Source organism: Hypomesus nipponensis, chromosome 19 (genome assembly GCF_054491055.1).
Source record: "Hypomesus nipponensis isolate SF chromosome 19, ASM5449105v1, whole genome shotgun sequence".
NCBI lineage: Eukaryota > Metazoa > Chordata > Actinopteri > Osmeriformes > Osmeridae > Hypomesus > Hypomesus nipponensis.
This window is the reverse complement of record NC_140379.1, coordinates 6,862,916-6,884,979: the sequence shown is the minus strand read 5'-3', so window position 1 is coordinate 6,884,979 and position 22,064 is coordinate 6,862,916. Positions and strand designations below refer to the sequence as shown.

Below are 22,064 nucleotides of genomic sequence, written 5' to 3'. Positions count from 1 at the left end.
TATTTGAGTTGGTTGTTCATGGTCAAACTACTAAACCTTTTGAAGCACTGCATAGACCTCTACATAAGACAAAAGACTGAAAATCAATGACAAATGAGATTTACCTTTTTGTAGATAAACATCCACTGCATACTCAAAGACCTAAAGATCTTGGGTTTAATGTACAATAGAATCTAGATTACTGACTCTTGCAGGTGTCTCAGTGTAAATACATCACGTTCTTGGTTTACGGTATTGCATTTTGTGATTCCAATCCAATATAACAGAGATAACGCAAATATATTTGAAGGATAAACAGAGTGCCTGTGATAGTGTGCGAGCAAGTTCCTGGCAGACCAGGGTCAGGAGAGTGGCAGATCAGGCTTACCTTCACACAACTCAACAAAAGTGAGAGGGATAAGCCTAAAGACCGAATCACTATGTCACCAAGGCAACATCGTTGTGAAGAAATCCATGTGTGTGCGTGCATGTGCGTGTGTGTGTGTTTCTAGCTATTTCTAGGCTCATTTATAGGCTCAGTTGTGCAAGTGCTTTTTTTGTAAAATACCCTAGCAGGTAATCACAAAGAAAAACTTTTTACATTTCACAACTTGGAAATTGCTGTGGAATAAATGATATTTTGAGACATGTTCTAAAGACTCATGCTTTAATCATTATGATAAAATATTGTTAGATATGGATTCATGATACATTTTTCACTGCCTGCATGAGTCATCATAACCTTTTTAAGACCCAACAAACCACTCTAGAAATTATTCTCTGAAGGTGCTTTTCACCTCAACCTTGTCAGTCCACCATGTAAAAGGTTTCAAGTACTCTAACCAAAGGTTACCAGTGGTCAGAAAAGTCAACAGTGCATTTCCCCAAGCCAGGGCAGCCAACAGGCACCTCAGAAAAGTTCACCATTGAACCATGAGGTCAATAGTGCTCTAAGCAAAGCCTCCACAATTGGACTGCAAGGTCAAGAATTCCTTAAACATAGCTTGTCACTGGGCTCAGCGCTTAATGGTTCTCTGAACAAAGCTTACCATCGGACTTGAGGGTCAACTGTCCTTTCTCCAAGACCAGGTGTGAGAGTTAAGTATTTTTTTGGTCTTGTTAAGATACTTTTTTGATTGGTGGAATCGACAGGTCGGTATCTGAGAGCTGGGTCCACACACAAGGACTGGCTGCTGCGTGAGTCGACCAGTCAACCCGGTCAGTAGCAGCCGCCTATTGTTATCCCCACATTGTATCTGTGCATTGAACAGGAAAACAACAAAGGACCCAAATAAATCATTAAAACATTAGATTGCTTAGCATCCACATCTGGCTCCTTAGTGAAAACAGCATAGTGCCAAGCCCCCCACTGCAGAGGGGAGACAATTGGGTCAGTTTGTGATGACATGAGTCACAAGACATGTTCCTGTCTTTGTGTGCGTCATAAATTTGATCATATGTGCTTAATGGCAGAAGGTGAAGATAGTGCAGAATGGCATTCCATTAATATTTTGAGTGGATTTGAGTGCTCAAACAGTGATTCATTGATCCCACAGACAACAATTTAAAAAAAATTGTTTGACTTCAATTAACACAGTACAATGCCTGTTTCTGCATTTAGAATGTATTCAAGTTGTAATTTTACATCCCCTAAATGGATATAATCATCTGAAATGTGTTGTGGATGCAGCAGTGTTTGGAAAACAACTATAACCTTTTTATTGGGGAGTTCCATAACTCCATCCCTGGCTGTGAGATATTTGTACACACAGTGACCGCAGTGCTATGGGGTTATGGAATAACAAGGAGGCCCATGCATTATTAATGCCCTCCGCCGTGAATCTGTTCAGAATAATGACAACCATTTCCCATAGCCTCATTACTGTGTGTTTTTAAAGTATGTGTTTGGTCGCCATGGACACTACACTTTTACATTCCCTCCCTCTGTTATGATTCAGGTCATGCGCAATCTTGCAGCTTTTAATTTTCACTCCATCATAAGCGTTTTATGACCACTGCCAGTGCTTATTTGCAGTTTTTCAAGCGGGTCTCTTCACCACGGCTTCTGACAGGACAGATGCTGCAATTAATCACAGCCGAGAAATGGGCATCGTTTCCACACAGAGCTGAGGACCCAATCACTACAGCAGCAGCTCAAGCTCAACCCAAATTACAAATGCCTTCTCAAACTAAGAAATTGAATAGAAAGCACAATTTGAAAATTCTATCAAGGTGGTATAAAATATGCATGAGAACAGATTCTCCCCTTAATTTGTATCTAACGCTGGTCTAGATTTCACAATTGCTTCGCAGAAAAAAAGCTTTCGTAGTCCAGAGGCTTCTGCTCCCTAGTGTGGAAATATGATAATCATTGTTTGCTAGCCTTCCCTCCCCCCACACACCGTATTCAAGGCAGCTCAGACCCCATGGAAACAGCTTGGAAATGAAGCGGTTCATATGTAGCAAGAAAGAGTCAGAATCCAAACCACTGGTCAGTGAGAATGGGACTGTTATTAAGACAAGTACCAGTTACATGGTGATCTTGTCAGGACTCAACACTATATATACATGTGCATATGCATATACATATATACATGTATATATATATATATATATATATACACACACACTTTTTGCACACAATGACATTTGTAATCACTTTGAAACCGTACACACTATAATCATGGAAAACATGAATGGACATATCCCTGCAAAGGTTTTGTTTTTTTACATACTGTACATCCGTATATATGACTTTTTAGAAAACATACAAATCTCTTTTTTAATCTTCAAATGATTATTTGAATAATAATTAATTAATTCTCTTTTTTATTTTCAATAACTAACAAGACATGAAGAAATACTTCATACAAAATCATAGTTATTATCATTTTTTAAATGAACCAATTCCTTGAAATAAATATTTGTGATTGTTATTTTAATTTCAAACAAGGAGACACAATGAAATATATAATACTTCATACAAAATTATGGCTACTATCATATTAGTGATGGAATGTCTCTGTTTGTTTTTGTTTCATGGCTAAGAAAAACTCAAACTAATGTTCCATTTAAGAGCTCAAAGCAAGTTCATACTGAAATGCATTTATTCTATGGACAATTTTCAAAAGCAGTTGATTTTATCTGTAAGCAAAATACAAACAAATGAAAAGCTGCTATTGTAACTCATAAAAAAGTATAAAAGAGCAGAAATGCACTATGTGGTATAGCAATCCACAGGTCATTTACCAATGTTTTAATTAAAGCCTCACATATTAAAACTTTACAACATGTGATATGAAAAATGTACAACTGTTCTCCTAATGGATGTAATTACATCTGGCAAAAAATACCTCCTTTACCTTTTCAGTTACCTTTTGATTGCAACAAATGGCTCTGCTAGTTTTTTTTTCTTTTACTTTCAATAAGATTACTGTATCAAGGAGAAGTGTAAAAATACATCAATCGTGAAACCATCAACCTTGATCCTGGACTTTACCATAAAATATCCCCTTTATTACACAAAATAAAACATAATTTAGTTGTGAAACATCTGAGGTAAAAACAAATACATAAAAGGAGGATTTTTTTGGAGTGCCAGTTAAACACTTTAGAGTCAACAAGCTTGAGGGTATTTTACTGGAAAGAGGACGTCTGATTTTTCCCAACTCTACAAAACACATACAGCAGATTACAGTTACAGTTTGATGACATATGATGACATGAATCATCTATGGCAGTTAATGTCTTCATTCCTCCATCCAGCAATTCCCATCCCCTGGACATTTTTCAGTTCACTTTCCTTCCTCTAGACATTGTCTGCCTTCATGACATTAGATGAATGTGCTCAGAAATGGTCTGAAATGCATGATGATTTGTTCGAAAAGTCCCCTTAGGCCATTGTTAAACAGTTACATCTGCAGGAATGTGGGGGTAGAGAAAGAGAGGGACAAGGTAGAATATACTGGCCAGCGAGGAAACAGACATTTTCGATGTGTGGGTTACTGTGTGGGTTTGTACCTATAAGTCTCTCAGTTCAGGTGCTCTTTTCCAGAGGCCAGAGCTGCCAAAAGCTCGGTTGAAATCCATTCATCTGTCCAGTAGTTAGGCTGAATTGACTGCTTTGACCCCATAAATAAAGCTTTGTCATTAAATAAAAACAGGCCTTTTCCCTGTGAAGGGTATGCCAGTCTTTTCAGAAATGTGCCCCACCGCCCCCCCCCAAGTCATTTTTCAAATTGACAATTGAGAGTAAGACAACAACAAACGAACAATCAATGGGCACACGCCTATAGACTTTTCCTTGTAGCACGGCCTATTTTATAGACAAAAATCCAGCTAAGGTATTTGCCCCTTTACATGTGTATGCATATCCGTCTATAACAATGGACAGTTCTTTGTAAAACATTCTAATTCTTACACACTTCTTAAGTGCAACTTAAAAAAGCAACATGAAATGATGCTTTTATTCTATTCTTCTTTGAGATAAGAATTCCATTTGGCTCAGTAGATGCTGACCTGGGACAGGACTTGGGCGTGGGCCTGGATTTGAGAGGGGTGAGGCTGTTGGGTGGCGGGCTGAGGGCTGCCCAAGGAGGCGGAGCCGCCCACTGAGTGTGGCGTACCGGGTGAGTGATGTGGTGGGGAACACTGGGACTGATGCTGCTGCTGCTGCTGCTGCTGCTGCTGGATATGCTGCTGCATCTGCTGCTGGTGCATCTGCTGCATCTGCATGTGTTGGATCTGCAGTTGCTGTTGCTGCATGTGCTGCTGTTGCTGCTGCTGTTGTTGCTGCTGCTGCTGCTGCTGCTGCTGTTGCTGTTGTTGCTGCTGCTGCTGCATGTGGTGCTGCTGCAGTTGCTGCTGGAGGTGGTGTTGGAAATGCTGATGCTGCATCTGCTGCTGGATCTGCTGGTGGTGCATCTGCTGCTGCTGTAGCTGGTGGTGCTGCAGGTGCTGCTGCATCTGCTGCTGCTGTTGCTGCTGCTGCTGGATATGCTGCATGGCATGCTGCTGCACTGGCTGCATGGGGGGGCTCATCTGGGACACGGCCGTGGACTGGGCTCCGGCCACCATGGCACCTCCAGCGCCCATCTGGCCCAGCAGCTGTGATGGCACTCCGCCGCCAGATGGCATGTTCTGGTGGGCCACCGCCACAGAGGTAACAATCTGGCTGCCCCCCAGCCTCATCTGCAGTGGCTTGGGGGCGATGGCCCGGGGCATGGCGTTCTGGAGGGCCTGGGCAGCCGCGGACATAGAGGCATGCTGGGAGAGGGGTGAGGGCAGCACCAGGCCTGGGGATAGGCTGGTGGAGGCCAGGGTCTGTTGCACAGAGCGGATGGTCTGAGCTTCTGCTGACTCTGCTGCAGCCTGGAAGAAACAATAATGTGTTAGTCATATGTAAAGAATGATTATACAGAAATACAGAACCTGTTTGAACCCGTTTAAAAGAGGACTCTCTCGTACAGGTAAAACAACAACAGCAGAAGGGTGACAAGCTCCGTGTGAAAATGTGAATATTCAATTTACTGCATGTCAGTATCAAATTCCTGTTTCTGTCAGGTGAAAAGTGAAAGAAGAGTCTCACCTTGGAAACCAGGCTGGCACGGTAGGCAGCAAGAGCTTTCAAATACTCCTTTTTGGCAGCCTCTGTTTTGCTTTTGTACACCTGCAATGACAAGAAGGACAGGTGTGAACGACAAGTGAGAAACAAAGGGTCTCTGAATGCTTCTTTTCACCTGAGGCAATTTCATAAAGTGTCAAAACTGTCTGCTTTGTAGGTTTGGGTCTATCAATTTCCTTTCTCTTTTATCCATGAAGTCAGAACTCAATAAACCTGGAATTTAGTATCACACTCCATACTGCTAAGCAACAAAACAGCAAGGTATTGATTGACAAACAGAGAGATAAAATTGCAAAGTAACTTAATTCACACTATTGGAGCAATTATTTGTATTTGCTAACAATCAAGTGGTACGTCTTCAACCAGACAGAAAGTTAGTTTCACCTGCTTCTGTTCCTCTCCCAAGCCATCCCACATTGATGCTACAATCTTGGAGACTTCTCCAAAAGTGGCGTTGGGGTTCTGGCCTTTAATGGCTGCCTGTGTGTCTCTGAAGAACAGGGCGTAGGCCGACACAGGCTTCTGGGGCTCATTGGGATCCTTCTTCTTCTTCTTCTTGGGGGTCTTGGGCTTCTTCCCAGCATCTGGAGCTGGGCGCTTCTCTCCAATCACCTGCCACAATCAAAATAGTCTTCCTTAGACAGAGCTTTTGTAGCACATACAAGGTTTGTAATGCCAATTGACATCAAGCTCCTGTTGAACCTCAATGCAAAGCATTTCTTTGGTAATATTTTGTTCTGATGGTTTCCAAAAAGTATTTGGTCCCAACTCACCCTGTTGCCATCATCTTGGTCGTCCTCATTGATGGAGCTGGAAGGTGAAGGCGTAGCAGACTTGCTAGCGGGCGGAGAGGGTGAGGTGTGGGCAATGTTCGGTCCCATCATGTTGAGGCCTAGTTGGGCGTTGAGCTGGGACTGGTTGATGGTAGTGAGCTGGTTCCGTGACATCATAGCATTGGGGTTGTTCATACTGATGATGGACCTCATCACCATGGCAGGGTTGGGGGGATACTGGCGAAGGTGGCCCTGGCCAATGTTCTGAACAAGAGGACAAAAAAAATGTAATCAGTCCATTGCATTCCTACATTCCACAGAATCAGGCCATCATTGTCCAGTGTGTCAGTTATCACATGATACGAAACCCTTGTACACACACCTTATACGATTCAAGAATGAACCAAACAAACAAACTGTCATTTCAGTTACTGAAAATGAAAAACTATCTAGATGCATGCATACCCAACTTGGACTGCCAGAAATACACAGTTGCATAACTTGCACTGACTTGGTTGAAAACCCCATTGTGTGCTTAGGCTTTTGAATGTCATATCCCTAGTCCGTATGAATGGAATGGATAATAGCAGATTTTGTATCCTTCAGATGGGTACATAAACTCAAAATCCATTGAAAAGGAACAGTCATATCTTGTATGGGCCATAACTAACTTTGGATATCTGCTCCCCAACAACTCAGAAGTCATTTAACATTTTTGTAAAGTGTGACATTTCAAAGGTAATAACTTTCACTGCTTCGGTGATTGAAGCATAAAACAATACCTCCAGTACATTTAAGAGATGAAATTCTATCTGCTGGCAGCTTTCATAGATCACACTTTGACTGCAAAAGAGTGAAATAATGTAGTTCTGTATAATCAACTCAATAAATCAACTTGCTGAGGGGAATCAGATTTGAGTGTCTTGGACATTTTGCTCTCTTTTACTATCCTGTGTCCAATCAAATAACACATTCAGTGGTTTTTATAAATGTTCTTGATAAAACGTTTAGGTCTTCGAAATGTATTTTTGGAGAGGGGGGAGGTGAAGTGTTTGCATTGATTGCAGTGAGGATGAAATGACAAGGATTCCCAGTCTGCCAAGAGGGAAGATGGATCAGAGAGCTAGTACTGCTGACAAGGAACACAGAGAATGGATGAAGAAGAAGGAGGAGGAGGAGAAGAAGAAGAAAAAAGAAGTGAACACAGAAAGGTGATTTGTTCTCCATGGGCACATCCATCTGGTATTCAGCAGCACAAACTCAATCTCTACCAACATCAACACATCATAACACCACGCACCTGGATTTATTGAAAAAAACTCATGAACTCCCGGTCTTCAAAACAATATTCTTACACCTTCTCAGACAAAAAACATATTGGATTTACAATCCATTTCTTTCTCATATGCCATGGCTACTGCTTATCATAAACACAATCTACCAGGCGAAATGTATTCCATATTTACATCTGCATAGAAGCTTCTGTAAAAGCGGGAGCATTATTCAGAGTTGTTTTCATCCTGATATTGCAAATATGGTGCCATTCAATTCCCTCCCTGAATAAATGCCGCTATAAGTGAGCCTGTGTGAGCGACTATGATTTACATATCTGCAGTCTAGAATGTTCTAGTTGATGTTGAAGTCTCATTGTCATCTCCATTAGTGAGCACACAAGGGCTCTAACAGTGCCCTCTACTCCTTGAGAACATCAAAGATGCACACTGAGCTCATTAGCCGTGACCATCTGTATAATAACACTTTGGTCCAATCCCAGTGATGCAATTTCACTTACTGCAATGACTCATTCTGCAGTTTTTTCCCCACACATAATTTTCTCTCCAAATGGCCTTTACTTGTTCAAAGGGCACTTATAAAATGCTTTTACTTTAAAAAGAGAAGGCCACTGATAGTTCTTATTGGTTTGTGTAAAATATGGTCACATCTTGTCGATCTCTTTCAACTATTACTCAACTTTCACAGGATAGATGAATGGATGGAGTGTTTATTTGTGTGTTTTTTTACAACTTGTTCAGTTTATAATTCTACAAAAAACACATGAACTCCTAATAACAGAACCATGTTATCCAACATAAAAAGACATGAACCAATTCTAGTTCAAGTGAGATTAAAAACATTTTTTTTTTTTTACAATTACCTTGATTACTGTAAGAAGCTGTGTGTGAATCTGCAAAAAGTCTAAAAGTTTATTCCAATCCTTCTGTTTTCTCATTTGCATTTTGATTGCAATATTGTCTGCAGTCACAGAGCAGACATCTAACTAGTTATTTTGATAGTCATCATAAATCTGCAAATAAGTCCTTATCTTGAGTGCACAGTGGCCAGATGTGCCCAGCCCGAGACCCACTCCAACCCCCTCCTAAACCCCTCCTTTGCCAGTCTCCATCCACATCCTCTTGTATATGTGTGTATGTGTGTGTGTGTGAGAGCTTGTCTTTGTGAATGAGTCTGTGCATGTTTGTAGATTAAACACTAGTAAGCTATCAAGAGTCAAAGCAATCTATCCTCCAATCAATAAATCTGTCTGATGGAAACATTGAGAGGAAAATACTCAACTCCTTAAAACCCTGAGCTCAGGAGAACTCCAGTAAAAGGACCCAGCTTGACCCATGTACCGGTCCAGCCACCACAAGTCCATTGACTTGTTTGATGGAAGACTGATTTCTGAAAAAATCACTCTATCCTCTCCTCAACATCAAAGCGTTCCAACAACTATCAGACGCAATAAAACACAACAACAATGACCAACATCCTTCTGTCACACACAGGGCAATACACACAGCAGCTGGGTTTGAAAAATGCCATATTACTTATTCACACGCGCAAGTGCAGAGGATAACAATCTCAATAGGGATGTCAATGAAAAGAGCATAGAGTCTGTTCTTGAAGATATTGGAATCAGAATTTTGGGAGGTGGGGAATTTATTAACAGTGGCACTGTGTGAGCTGTAACAGGCTGAAAAGAATGTTAACAAGTTCAATTTCCATTCAATCAACGACAGAGCTCTTGGAAATGTTCCATTGCAGGCGAAGGGTAAAATCATCTATATGGTAATTATAGGATGAATCCCCCAGTAACTTTCGCCAGCATGAAAGGTCAGTCCTATTAAAGATAGTTTATCAGTCCTCTGCACATATTCCTTTACTGGGCTTCTAAACGGGAACATCATTTTATTTTCATTCCCATTTTCGGCTACCTGCAGAACTCAGTGCTTAAGCCAAATGAGAAAAATGGAATTTGGAATGCTGTTAAAAGCTATAATAGCATGAAGATAAATTGTTTTTCTCTCTTTACCCCCTGTCTCAGGCAACACACCTTATTTTTTTCCTCCTCTGCATACATAGTTCAGCCAACCTTTCTTAACCTACACAGCCCCCCAAAACTCTCTCCACCCTCACACCCAGCCTGAAATGTATTCTAATTCTCCACACCCCTTTCTTTTTTCCCCTGACCATGACTCCCTCCCCTTGCCACAGTACCTCACACCCCTCCCCCGCTTCTCCTCATGCACTGTGGGTATTTAAAACTTGTTCAACATGATATCATTTTATTTCAAGCACTGCCTGAGAAAACCAAATTAAAGAATCAATCACATAGAAGGTCAGGTTGAGACTTCATTACAAGTATTGCATGCCTGCATGAATATCTTTCATTTCTGTCTGACCCAATATGTCACAATAGCTGTCTGCAGTAAGAAAAAAGAAAGAGAAAAAAACAGGACGGGAGGGAAAATCCACTCTCTGAAATTGATGTACAACTGATGTCAGTCGGACTAGGCTTGGAAGGGAGATAAGAGCGAGAAAAAAAAAAGAAGAAAAAAAAGACATGCTCCCTGCAACAAGGGTCACATGTTCCAGTACATTTAGGACACACTAGTATGAATTGGTTCAATTTCATCATAGAAACCACCATCTGCAAATTACTTACTTATTTCCGATTGCGTTGTTGAGCATTGTCCAAAGCTCAACTATTCAAGCAAAATTGTCATGGTCCAATTGATAATCACAAAATGTAGCTAAAGATGCATATCTACAAACACAACCTAGGTCAGCTCTCACAACAAATGTAATCATGTGCACTACATCTCTGTATCTATTTATGTTAGAAAACACAGCAAACGTATAAACAAAATGGATCTCTGTTCTGATCTCCACTCTTGGTGGCTACTGTACATTTCGAACCCAATTATAAATGATATTCTGTAGAGAATGTTTCATGTACTGCTCTGCTTGTGTTTACCTGTGAAGGGAAGCAAGCTAAAAAGATGGAAGAGATAGCCTGTTTTTTCTGAACAAGAATAGAAGACCTGTGCAGCAGGCAGTGAAATAGGTCGAGCTGTGAGCAAAGCAATACTGGCAGCTCTACCTCCAATACTATTTGGCACCATTGAGACCCAATCACAAATCAGGAGGACACATGCTGGGAGACAAAAAATGAGAGTCAGGAGCTTGTTAGGAGAGCAGATTAAATAAATAATGACTTCACATTCAGGGCTTGCCAGGCGTTTTGCAGCCGAGAAATGTATTTCTCTTTGTAGAACCACAGCATCTGTGGCCAATTTGCAAGACATACGCAAGGCATTAGGGGAAAGGAATAGAGGCAATTCTCAAAGAGTACAGGTACAGACATTGGTTTGTTTCTAATAACGTTGGGACAGGCTATCACAGAGAGGATGTATTTACCGTCAAACAGTTATGAGAAGAAAACTAAAAATTATGTTTGGGGAATATGTGGTTCATAGAAAAAGTAATTGTAACACTGCATGGTTTATTTGTGTGTCAAATAACTCATGCTAAATATTGTGATGCTGAATGTTGATATCACTTTGAAACACATTGAAAGCCTTTTGCTTGTGTAGTGTCGTTCTATATAATGAATTGCAAAAGATAAGGTTACTTATTTAATCAAACTTTGATTTTCCCCTTTCAAAGCCAAGACAATGACGTAAATCAATGGAATTTTCAATGCCTTGTCTCACTGTTCAGGACTTTTGGGGATCAATCCCATTTGCACACAAAATAAGAGGCAACCGTAAGCCTTTCTGTGCTACAATGTGCGGTGAGTGATAAAGAGAGAGCAGTGTGCCAGTTACAATGCCACAAGGCAAGGAGCAGAAACCTACATTCTCCACTCACTTTTAATAGAGTCTCCTCACAATCGGAGACATGAGCCATGCAAATGGTGTTAAAGAGGAATAATGTTTGAGAATCAAATCTAATCCTCCACCAAGTCGTGAGAACAGTCGGGACAGTAATTGTGTCAAGGTTTCGTTTCTTCCAGATGTAGAAAGCTTAACTGACCATGAAATGAAAATTCTTTAGGCAAAAGCCTTCTGGGACTTTATTTTAAAAGCTGCAATTATTTTACATGCCAACAGCATTGAAGGGAAAAATGTTATAAAATGTGTAGTGCCTGGTCATATAGCAATGTAAATAAATATATTTAATATGACAGCAGTGTGTAACAAAAAGGTGGGGGGGTCTAAAACCTATTTGATATAAACAGACAGTAAAAAGATAATGATATTTTCCCTCAATGGTGTTTCACAAAACAAACCCGCTATCATTATCATCATCTTTGCCAGTGACACTCTGGCTTCCATTTCTTTTCCCCTAAATGAATCCTCAATTTTCTGTAATAGGGCTCTAAGACAACTAGTCAGGCAGTGACATTTCCATTTTTCCTCCTCAGTGCCTCTGTGGCATTTGAAAACGCCTTTTTCTATCAAGAATCTTGCAATCTTTACCACATAACATTATCAGTATAAAATATGTGATTGCTTGGGACCACTATTCAACATTTTTGCGTTCACATCAATGGGCAGGAGGGTTAAGCTTGAAATCCATTCATTGACTTCTTGGCTAATTACTAGCTCTGGAAGGTTAATTCTAGAAGCCCTTGGTTATTCAACACAACACATAGAGTAAAAAACCTGAATCTAAACTGCAACAAGGCATTGTAGTTGGGTTCATTCAGGCGCAGAGAACTAAAGGCATGGAATTCCTATGTGACAGCTAGTTGACAGCACAATGCATCAGAATTTGCTGTCGGTCTTTCTGGAACTTACATCATAAAAAAAAGTGTAGTATTAGGGCGCACCAATATACCACAGTAAAAAGACTAGTCATGTTGAACACACAATGTTTGACCCTCGTTACTGCAATGTTGTACTTTCTTTCTTACTTTGTAAACAAGACCAGATGCTGTGGCAGGTGCAGCAACTGCAGGAGGTGAGTGATTTACACAGTGAAGGTTAAGGCTCAGTGAGATGGCTCATGTAGGTTTGCCTACTCATACTTTCATAAGTGTCATGGAGTCGAAGTTCCAGCATAGGGATAGTTTCTCGTACTCACCACTGGAAGGCCATTGTTGCCAGCCAGACCCTCTTGATCCATCATGTTCCGTGAGATGGTGATGGAGGGCAGCTCCAGACTCTGAGGGGGGAACTGGGGGGTGAAGGGACCCCTGTGGTGGGGTGGAGGGTTTGGGACTCCTGGGAAGGGTGTGTCCACTTCTGATAAGCCCAAGCCAGACTCCGTCTCTGGAGGGGGGGTGATGGGAGGGATTTCAAACTCCTCATCGCCCAGGCTGGGGGTGTGAAATGTCTGGAGAAAAAAGAGGAGTTCCATGTTGTTAATGACAATACATACTACATAGACTCTTAGGATCAAAGCGATGGTTTAAACTATCCATCAAGGTGTGGTGGTACTCTCCATTGCACACAAAAACTTGTGTTCCAACGATTAAAGGAAAGAAATTTGCGTTAAATTGGAGTGGTGATACACTTGCCTATTAACAGACTGAGATATAACATTTCCTAAAAGCTATTCAAGTCCACTCTGAGCTGAGGGAGGGGGGGGGGAACGTGCAGAATGGAGACAATGTCAAATCCGAAAATATCAAGCAGCAATCATGAGAGAGGAGCAACATGAAAAAAGCTCTTAATCTTAGGGGGGGGGGGGGGGGGGGGTAGTGTTGGAAGATGTTGGGCGGAGAAAGTGCGGAGAAAACACACGTCACACAGAGATGGGTTTAAAGAACATTTTCAGAGATTATTGCACTTTGCCAGAAGTGTTTCTCTTTGTTCCCCGTGCTTGCACCCTTAAATCTGCTCATCAAACAGCCTAATCCTTCTCCCTTCTGAATTCAAGCTTTTGGTCACACTTAATTTGCTTATTTGGCTTCTTGGAGATGGGACTGCTCACCTACTCCGGGCTTGTCTTCATCTGCACATTCTATAAGCCATCAGTCTTCGAAAGGCCAATGTATTCACGCACCAACAATGACCAAATTTCAGCAACATCCAGATAAGTTTGGTCACAGGCATGTTGGGATTCAACTGCTCCCTCTCTTCCATATCAAAGCTTTAAGTTGAGTTCAAACCCGTCTCTCTATGCCTTGGGTCAGTGTTTTATCATTGCTGATTCACATGTTGCCAGGATAGGTTTGGGGAGAGCACATATGTCAATCTCATTCTCCCTCTCTCCAGCCTGGCAGTGGAATAATACAAAAGGAAAGCAGTGGGGGGAATATGCCAACATAGCCCTTGATTAGAGTATATTAATGTTCCCCTCGCTTGCCTTAGCACACAGACACTTGAAACTAAATCATTGCCTACTCAGGGCAGCTGTCTTAACAAGCGTTGGAGAATTCCAGTGGAAGAGATGGTTAATAGAGTTATCTTTCTATTTTTTTAGTTAGTTCCCTTAATTTTTTGTCCATATATTCGTGTTTTGGTTTTAATTTGCATGTTTCACAACTGTTGAATCGGTATGTTTCTCTGAAGGAGCCAAATCATCTAAACCTCAGCTTTTGCTTCAACTCTATCTGTGAGAGGCAGACAAACTAACTAGAAACAACCATTGTACCCTGCTTCCATCTCGTCCCTGAGCCCAAAGGAACCAAACCCCTTTCTGGAACATTCTTCACTTCCATGCCTAATAACAGTGGAGAGTCCAAACTAATCAAAACAAAAAATTGTTTAACATAAATAAAATGGACAGTCATGACTCAACGCTGGAGTGTCCAGGCTGACATATGGAAGTGATCAGGGGAAGAAGATCATCTCAGACAATCAAAACCTGAACCAGTCATTAGGGAAGATTGACGTGCAGTAAAAATGTGTTTGTTTGGCTACTTTTACAGTCCTCTCCATTATGGTCAAGGAAAGAGGCAATCCATGGTTTCCATTGGTGTCTCTCATATGGATACAATTAGCAATGCAAGCAAATTCCCTCAGGCATTAAAATGTGTAAGTGAAATCAGGGCAGCGTACAGGACTATATATGGACAGTCTTGCCCTATGGGCTAGTGTACTGTGGCCTGAATTACAGTGCCAACCGAGAGCTCTGAGACAACCATGGTTGAAGGTGAGCTGAGGTGAATTCCATTTTTATAGTAAAACAGAGCAAATGTGACTGCGACCTTTAAGATAAACACAGACATGCCCTTCAAGGGCAGCAATGGAAGGATTTGGTTTCTGCTAAACAGCACAAAAGTGAAGGAGAGAAAAGGAAGGGGGGAGAAAGAGAGAGATAAAGAAAGAAAGACAGAGAGAGGGGAAGAGAGGGAGAGAACAAATGGAGCGGGATCACTCCCAAACACCATGCCCGTGCCTCATCTGCTGCAGTTAATGATGATCCAAATTAACATCTGCACAAGAACAGTTGCAAATGGAGACGTGGAGACATGTCTCGTCCCGGAGTATGGAAGGTGTCAGCTGTCACTGATGGCCAGCTCCTCTGGGAGGAGGTGCCAGACTAAGGAGAGCCTGGTGGAACCCAGAGAGAGAGAGTGTGTTACAGCCTCGCACACTGCCTGGTGTCACTTCACATAAAGCCTGCCTAATTCTGCACTGGGAGCAGCTTAGGGGGGCTCTGATCTCAGATTAAGAGATGCACAATCCACTTTCTTCACATCAGCGCCTGATTATCCATTTAAATTGTTCTGAAAGCTCAGCAGAGGCTGGTGCCAAGCCAGATGCTGGCTCTGGGTGTCAGAGCATGTATGTGTAAGTGTGTATGTGACGGGACGCTCTGTTGGCAAGCTCAGGGTCCAATGGTACAGTGGTGGGGGGGCAGAACAGGCCTTGTAAGAGAGAGTCCAGATCTCATGCCCCAGCAGATGTGCAGGGAATCTCCCCGACACCATGTGCCATGTACCCTACTCCTGCATTACAGTGCAAGCATGGTGGCAAGTACCATTAACTCCCAAAGACAATTGTGAAATGTGAAAATCCACATGAATAATGAGAGATTTCCAGATTCAGGGACCCCATCCCACTTTTCTTGGTGCCAGTACTGGAGAGTCTCTCCTAACACCAAACAGGGTCATAGTAAAGCTTTGAGGCAATATCTTCAGCCTTTCAATACATGTTGTAATCCAATTCGCTGATGCAATAACCAAGACTTGTTAAAGGCAGCACCATAGAATTACTGCATATAATAGGCACCAGGATCGATACACCAGAACAACGGCTCCTGTTTCCAATATCTGATGGGCCAGAAAAGCCCAGCTACTCAAATGACATCACTGAGGCCCACAATCAACGTGTTTCAAATTTGGACCATCTTAAATCTATTTCTACATATTTATAGTTCATTACACCTCTCTAATTTGATTGAAAGGGAGAATGGATCCCTCTGTGTGAAACTAAACCCCCTATGCATAGTATCATGTTCCCTTAGGCGAGTAGTCTAGCTCTCAGTCTGGAGGTACTGTATGCTTTAACAAGAACACCAAGGTCATCTTATCTCTTCATGTAAGTGGTAATAATACACCAACCTCAATCCAAAGCCAGCCAATATTACTTTATCTAGTGCATTAGATATTTCCTGGTTTCTTTTCCCTTTCTAGCATGTTGTATTCTGAATTGAAGCATATGCTGAGTCCTAATCCTACTGAGCCAAATAGTACCGAGTTTAGGAAGATCTGGCAGTTTTTTTTAGTTGCCCTTTGGTTCCAGTTGAAAACAATGTCTGTTTAAATGACGCTGCATTAATGTAGCTGCTTTCAAAGTTAGTTGTTCATCACAAAGCAAGATCCATTTTGGTTGGCATTGGTGCAGAAGCCTTCTCTTCCACTGCACCCAAAGCCCAATGCTGACACATTAAGTAGATTAATATGGTGCAACAGTGGAGAGAAAACTCAGTTCAGTGTGAAATTACACAACAGAAAGTGGAGAGTCACTTTAATTTTACTTCAGCTTAGGTTACAAAAAAACGATACGGCATCCACTCCAATCATGTTTTCATTGGAAAATAAAAGAATCTGTGCTCTGCGGTTACACACCCTTTCTCTCTCTCTCTGAAAATGGAAGAGTGAAGACAAAATGTAGGCTAAAGTACAATGCCATCTGCGCTATAACACTGGAAACAGTTGTTCCATTTGATAAAATGCAAATGAGTCGGGCTGTTGTATCAAGTCCTTACCAGACCAGACCAGCCCCCATCCTGACCCAGCGGGCCCTCACAGCTGGAGATGAACGCTTTCTGAACACTCTGTAAATGCTCTGTGAACAGATTGTGCTGGCGTGGCCTCGCCACGCTGAGCCTCACCACTCTGTAGATGTGCAGGATGCACCCAGTCGGAGCAAATGTGGGGGGAAATTAAACTTCTCCCTTTAAGTCTCTTGCTTTGTACTCTGGTCATTCAGTGGATTTGAGGTCAAAGGACCATGCTCGTAACAGCCCTGCACCTGAATGGAGCAGGAGGATTGCTATGGAGCTAACGATACAGGGAACTGCTGTTTCCTGCTAACTACTCAAGTTAAGATGCTTTTATACCATTTCAAAAAAGGCCCTAATTTTCCCTGCTGTAAGATGATTATTTGATAGGGTTAAAAATCTCAAGGGAGATTACTGTTTTAGTTTGATTAGGAATGGCTTGGTTAAACTACAAAGGCTAACAAGTATTTTTGGAGGTTTGTGTCTAATGACAGGGTTGAAGTGAAGTACACTGATATATTTAGCACAGTGTTGAGTCTTAATCCAGCCAAAGCTCTGAGTGAAAGCTCTGGGAAAGTCACAAAGCCTAACTGTTCCCCACCTGCACGTGCCTATCATGAAATATACACTTTATACATATAACGCAGACACTTCTATTGTAAAATGATGCCAGATGGCATGTTGTAACGTCGTCAACTGTCAGGTAAAAGAATGGTAAGGTGGGTGACAGCGCTAGCATCTCATCTGGCTCCTTCATGGCCTCTTTGAAAGAGAATGAAAACAGGTGTCTTTTTGGAAAGACACCTTGGCTGAGTGCTGTGAGGGCAGTCACATCACAGAGGTTTCGCAATCCACACTGTGGCTCTAAATGAAGTTTTTATGTTGAACTTGGCTGATCTTTTGCATCTCTGCAAAATTATGTTTGTATAGATGTATATTACGTTCAGGCCTCGATGGGTGTTTCCAACATTGTATCATGCGTGCACAGTAGCCTATCAAGTATGCAGTCGGAGACAGATTAACATTTTATTAACAATGTATAGAACCAAACAGATTTCAGACTACCATAATATCATCTGAAAATCTGCCACCCCTGATTTTCTCTTAAATACTGAGCTTGTATTAAGTAACAGTGATATGGCATACTTACATCACCAGCTGCAAGCAGGGCACCGTTCGCCTCCGCCATATTCATGTAGTTGTTGTTGTTCTGGAACTGCAAGAGAAGAAGAGAGCTGATCATTATCAACCTGACCTTATATCAACATTACATCAACTGATGAAACATGAGACATCTCCCTTTCAGAATGGGTGTCCATCCATTTGTGGGTGTATCACTTGGTGTCACGTGTTTACATTGTGAGTTAACCCCTCACTCTCCTTGCATCCTGACAACTATTGCTTTATTATTTGTTGGAACAACGCCCATCCCGGGAGAGGCCTGGCCAATTCAGTACAGGATAATTAGATTGCGCGGCCTGGCTATTCAGACCTTATGAGATGGCAATTAAGGATGGGTTTGCATCACAAAGCAAAGTATCGAGATGCAGTGGCAGGTTATTAACTTGAAGTAACCCATGACGGTGTTGGTGGTGGTAGTGGGGGCTGAAGCTGCTCAGGAACAATCACAAGACGGTGGCGAGTAGGACTAGATTATTGTAGGTTTGGGTTTGGTCGGGCTCATAAGTGGGGGTTAAGTGTAGATGAGCTATTAAATACAGTGGCGCATTGGGTAAGAAATAGCATGGTGCTTTCACAACCGACTCCTCTAAACCCACACACAGCCTCCTCCCTGGCAAAATGGCTGCCACTTCCTTTATTCTGAGACACAAGCGTGCTGACAGATAGGAACAATGGGACAGAGGATGAAGAATGATGGCCTAGCAGCTGGGCCCTGGAGCACAATGCACCTCTCTGTGAGAGAGCAGCCCAGCCTACACAGGGAGGCAGAAAGAGCAAAGCACCGTGTTTTGAGTCTTCATACGAAAACCCCCAAGACATTTTCCTGGTTCAACAAAGCAGTGGAGTAATCTCCTTTTGTGTATTTATTACAAAGTCATTATTTCAAAACATGATGAATTCAGAACTCAAACAGAAGTAGAAGGGGGGGGGGGGTGGTTCTTATCTTAGTGAATGCCAAGCAATAGTGGAAACAAATTAAGATCAGAGCGAAATGAGAAGTGCGTTCATTTATTTTCTGCTCCTTTGTTTTTTTTTCTTCTCTGTCCCTCCTTTTCTTCTGAGTGGTTAGTATGCGAATGTAATTACCGCAAGAACTGCGTCTAATCAACTGCGAATGGTATCCATTAATTAGTCTGTGCCCTGGAGAGAGAAGGGAGAATCAGCGGCTATGTTAACAGCGTAACGCACCAACGAGAAAGGAAGCCACAAGGCCCGCTAGCAGTTGGCAAAGCAGGTGGTTTGAGCAGCACTCTAGTCCATTGCCAGACCTCTCACCTGGTGCTGCCCTTCTAAACTGCATCTTAGCTGGGCACTGCAGAACAAACACACTCTTGCACATGCACAGACGAATAGATAAAGTTTACTGAAAAACATCTGACAATTAAAGGTCCTCCCTTCCCAGCCCCAGTAACTTGGAGACCTGACATAGCCAGGGTACGTCAGATATTCTCAGAAACACTCGGCTAGTAATTAACCTCACAGAAGGCTTATCTGTGGAGTGTTACCCTGCCCCCCCCTTCTTCTTCTTCTTCTTTAGATTACAAATTGAAGTCTCTGAGATATCCTTCTCCTATTCAAACACAGGGAACATTGTGCCGTTGTGGAGAGAGATAGGGTTTCTTGCAGTCTTGTCTTTGTCCCACCCCACCCCTTGTGTTATCCTAGATGTGAGTAACATGTTCCAGAATGTGAACAAACATTGGTTCATGAAGTTACTGACTGATTTGCACATTGTCATTGTATGGAAACAACAAAGAGTGTGCATATGTCAAGCTGGAGGAGTGAAGGCATCTATTTCTAATGTTTGGTGTTTTTCATTGGTGTCATTCATTTCCGAAGCAATAACCTGCCTTGCACCACCTCTCTATCCATCACACACCTTTACCTTTAATAATGCACATATCAAAGAATGAACCAAAGAATGATCAAAATGTGATACAAATAAAGACCCAGGGGGATAATTTAATGTTAAAATCAAACCCCCTCACCAGCGATGGTGCAATCAGGAAAGGCCAAGCATTAATTAGCGCAGTGAAATTCTCTGGGCTCCGTTTCCTCGAGGTTGGTTTCCAGGCTCCTCTGAGAACAGGTCCAATTCTCCTCGGAGAACCCCCTAACTAACAACCCAGGAAATGTCCCCAGCCACCGGTATCAATCTTGACCATTAAGAGCTCTGTAGCGGCAGGGCATTGGCCCAGGCCTCGGCGGAGAAGCCAGGCAGAACAGACAGAGGATCTTGTTATTGTTATTCTCGATTCATTTTGGCCAAACGCGTTTTAATGTTCATGTTCACGGGCCTGGCCGATTGAGTCAAATGCCAGATGAAATTAGATGTGATTGGAGGGACCGTGCAGCTGACGGCTGGGAAGGCACTGAAATGGGTCAGAGCAGACAATGAACGCTCTGTAATTAAAATGATGAGAGGAGCTGGATGAGTGCAGTAACAGGCTTGTTAGGGCAAACAATGCTACGCTCACGGAAAGCTTTTTGGCAGCGTAGTCTTTTGCCACTGGTGGTGGGAGATGGGCCAATCAGCGGAGTCGTATCACTTGATCATGACAGGGTAGGATGTTACTGAAATGTTATCAGAGGGTGTTCTTTACTTAACCAAGGAACTGACTGGAAAAAATCTATAGGAACACAGCAGCAGCAGCCCGGCTGTGACAAAGCCTTTAGACGGCCCAGCACACTGAAGCCCAGCATGTTCCCGAAAACAAGTGATATCTCTCTTCTCCGCTCTCTTTCTCCCCTCTCTCTCTTTCTCCTGGAGGGCTCTGGCAGAGGGGAACGAGCATCGAGAGCAGAGCTCTTTTAAAACAGCCGTGGGATAGGAGGCTTTTATTAACAGGGTGAACCCATGGCCAAAGAAGCTGTGTAATACGAGCTGTGGTGAGAGCCAGACACGGCTAAACGACAGAGGAAACACTGGCCAGGCAGTGTTTTCATTCCCACTTGTGCACTACCAGCACATTTCTTCAATAAATGTTTCAGAACGGAGAATTAAGAGCTTACATAGCGCCTGATCCCACAGTGAAAAGACTGTACTATTTCAACGATCACAGGGAGATTGAAAAGTATGCTTCCTGTAGTTGACTCATGCTGAGACAAATATGAATTCCCTCTTCTCTTGGAGATAGTGGAGTGCAATCAATTCATTTTAGTAACTCTCCTCTGTTTCAGATTTTTTTCCTATAACTGTCTCTTTTTCTGTCTCTCGTTTTCTGATATATTTGATAATTCAGTACTTCCAGGATTTGCCTGGGGACATATTACAACCTAATTTACTAAATGCATCTTAGCTTCCACCATTCATAGACACATTTGGAGAATCTCAACACTGAAACTAAACAGCAATGAGCTCTGCAACCTCTTCAATATATTTGGCACGAATGTAGGCAATGTCATTTGAAAGGGAAATATTTCAACACAATATGTATAACCTTAGACCAAGAATATTCTTATGAAACTGTGTCCAGTGGGAAATAAGCTGTTTGGCAGCTATTACACCAAACAAAATTATTCCAACCCCGGGGCACATGCAATATTACACCAACATGACCCTATCTAACCCAAATAAGATGGGGAAACCACACATATCCTATAAGTAAACATGGACTGGACAAGTTTGATCCACAAAGTACACGCCTGAAGAGCATCTGATAGTGTAGCAAACTGCCAGTAAGATATAGTGTCCATTTGGAGATTGAATGCTCTGTGTGGGTCCACCAACTGGAGAGCAAAACCTATGTGCACTCTACATCATTTTGAGGAAATCATTGAAGTTTTCCACATTGGAATAAAATTGGATCAAGTATTATTAATAAATCTAGCGAAATGCTCTAATGGAGTGGAATGAAAATACAGTACGTTTGGGCATATGTTTTTTTTTTTTTTATTACAGAGAAAAAGGCACTTAGATTTACAATAACGGTCAGAACCACATTATCAGTCTGCTTGCCTGACAGCAGGTAAGCAACTTGGCCATGTTCCTCCTCCCTGCAGAAACCCAGCAACTAATTCAATCATGAGCAGACGCTTGCCAG

At 42.1% G+C, this 22,064-nt stretch overlaps 1 protein-coding gene across 1 annotated transcript in view; it reads right to left on the bottom strand.

The window, feature by feature from the left end:
• Positions 1 to 2,520: 2,520 nt before the first annotated feature.
• The window catches only part of tox3 (TOX high mobility group box family member 3), a 37,335-nt gene continuing 17,791 nt past the window's right edge, over positions 2,521 to 22,064 (bottom strand). The window contains exons 2-7 of the mRNA XM_084681514.1: positions 17,990 to 18,055; positions 12,748 to 12,999; positions 6,376 to 6,639; positions 5,987 to 6,214; positions 5,567 to 5,647; positions 2,521 to 5,349 (exon numbers count right to left, since the gene is read on the bottom strand). Coding sequence (XP_084537640.1) covers positions 4,483 to 5,349; positions 5,567 to 5,647; positions 5,987 to 6,214; positions 6,376 to 6,639; positions 12,748 to 12,999; positions 17,990 to 18,055 — 1,758 coding nt within the window. The 3' untranslated portion in view covers positions 2,521 to 4,482. The remainder of the gene's footprint in view (positions 5,350 to 5,566; positions 5,648 to 5,986; positions 6,215 to 6,375; positions 6,640 to 12,747; positions 13,000 to 17,989; positions 18,056 to 22,064) is intronic.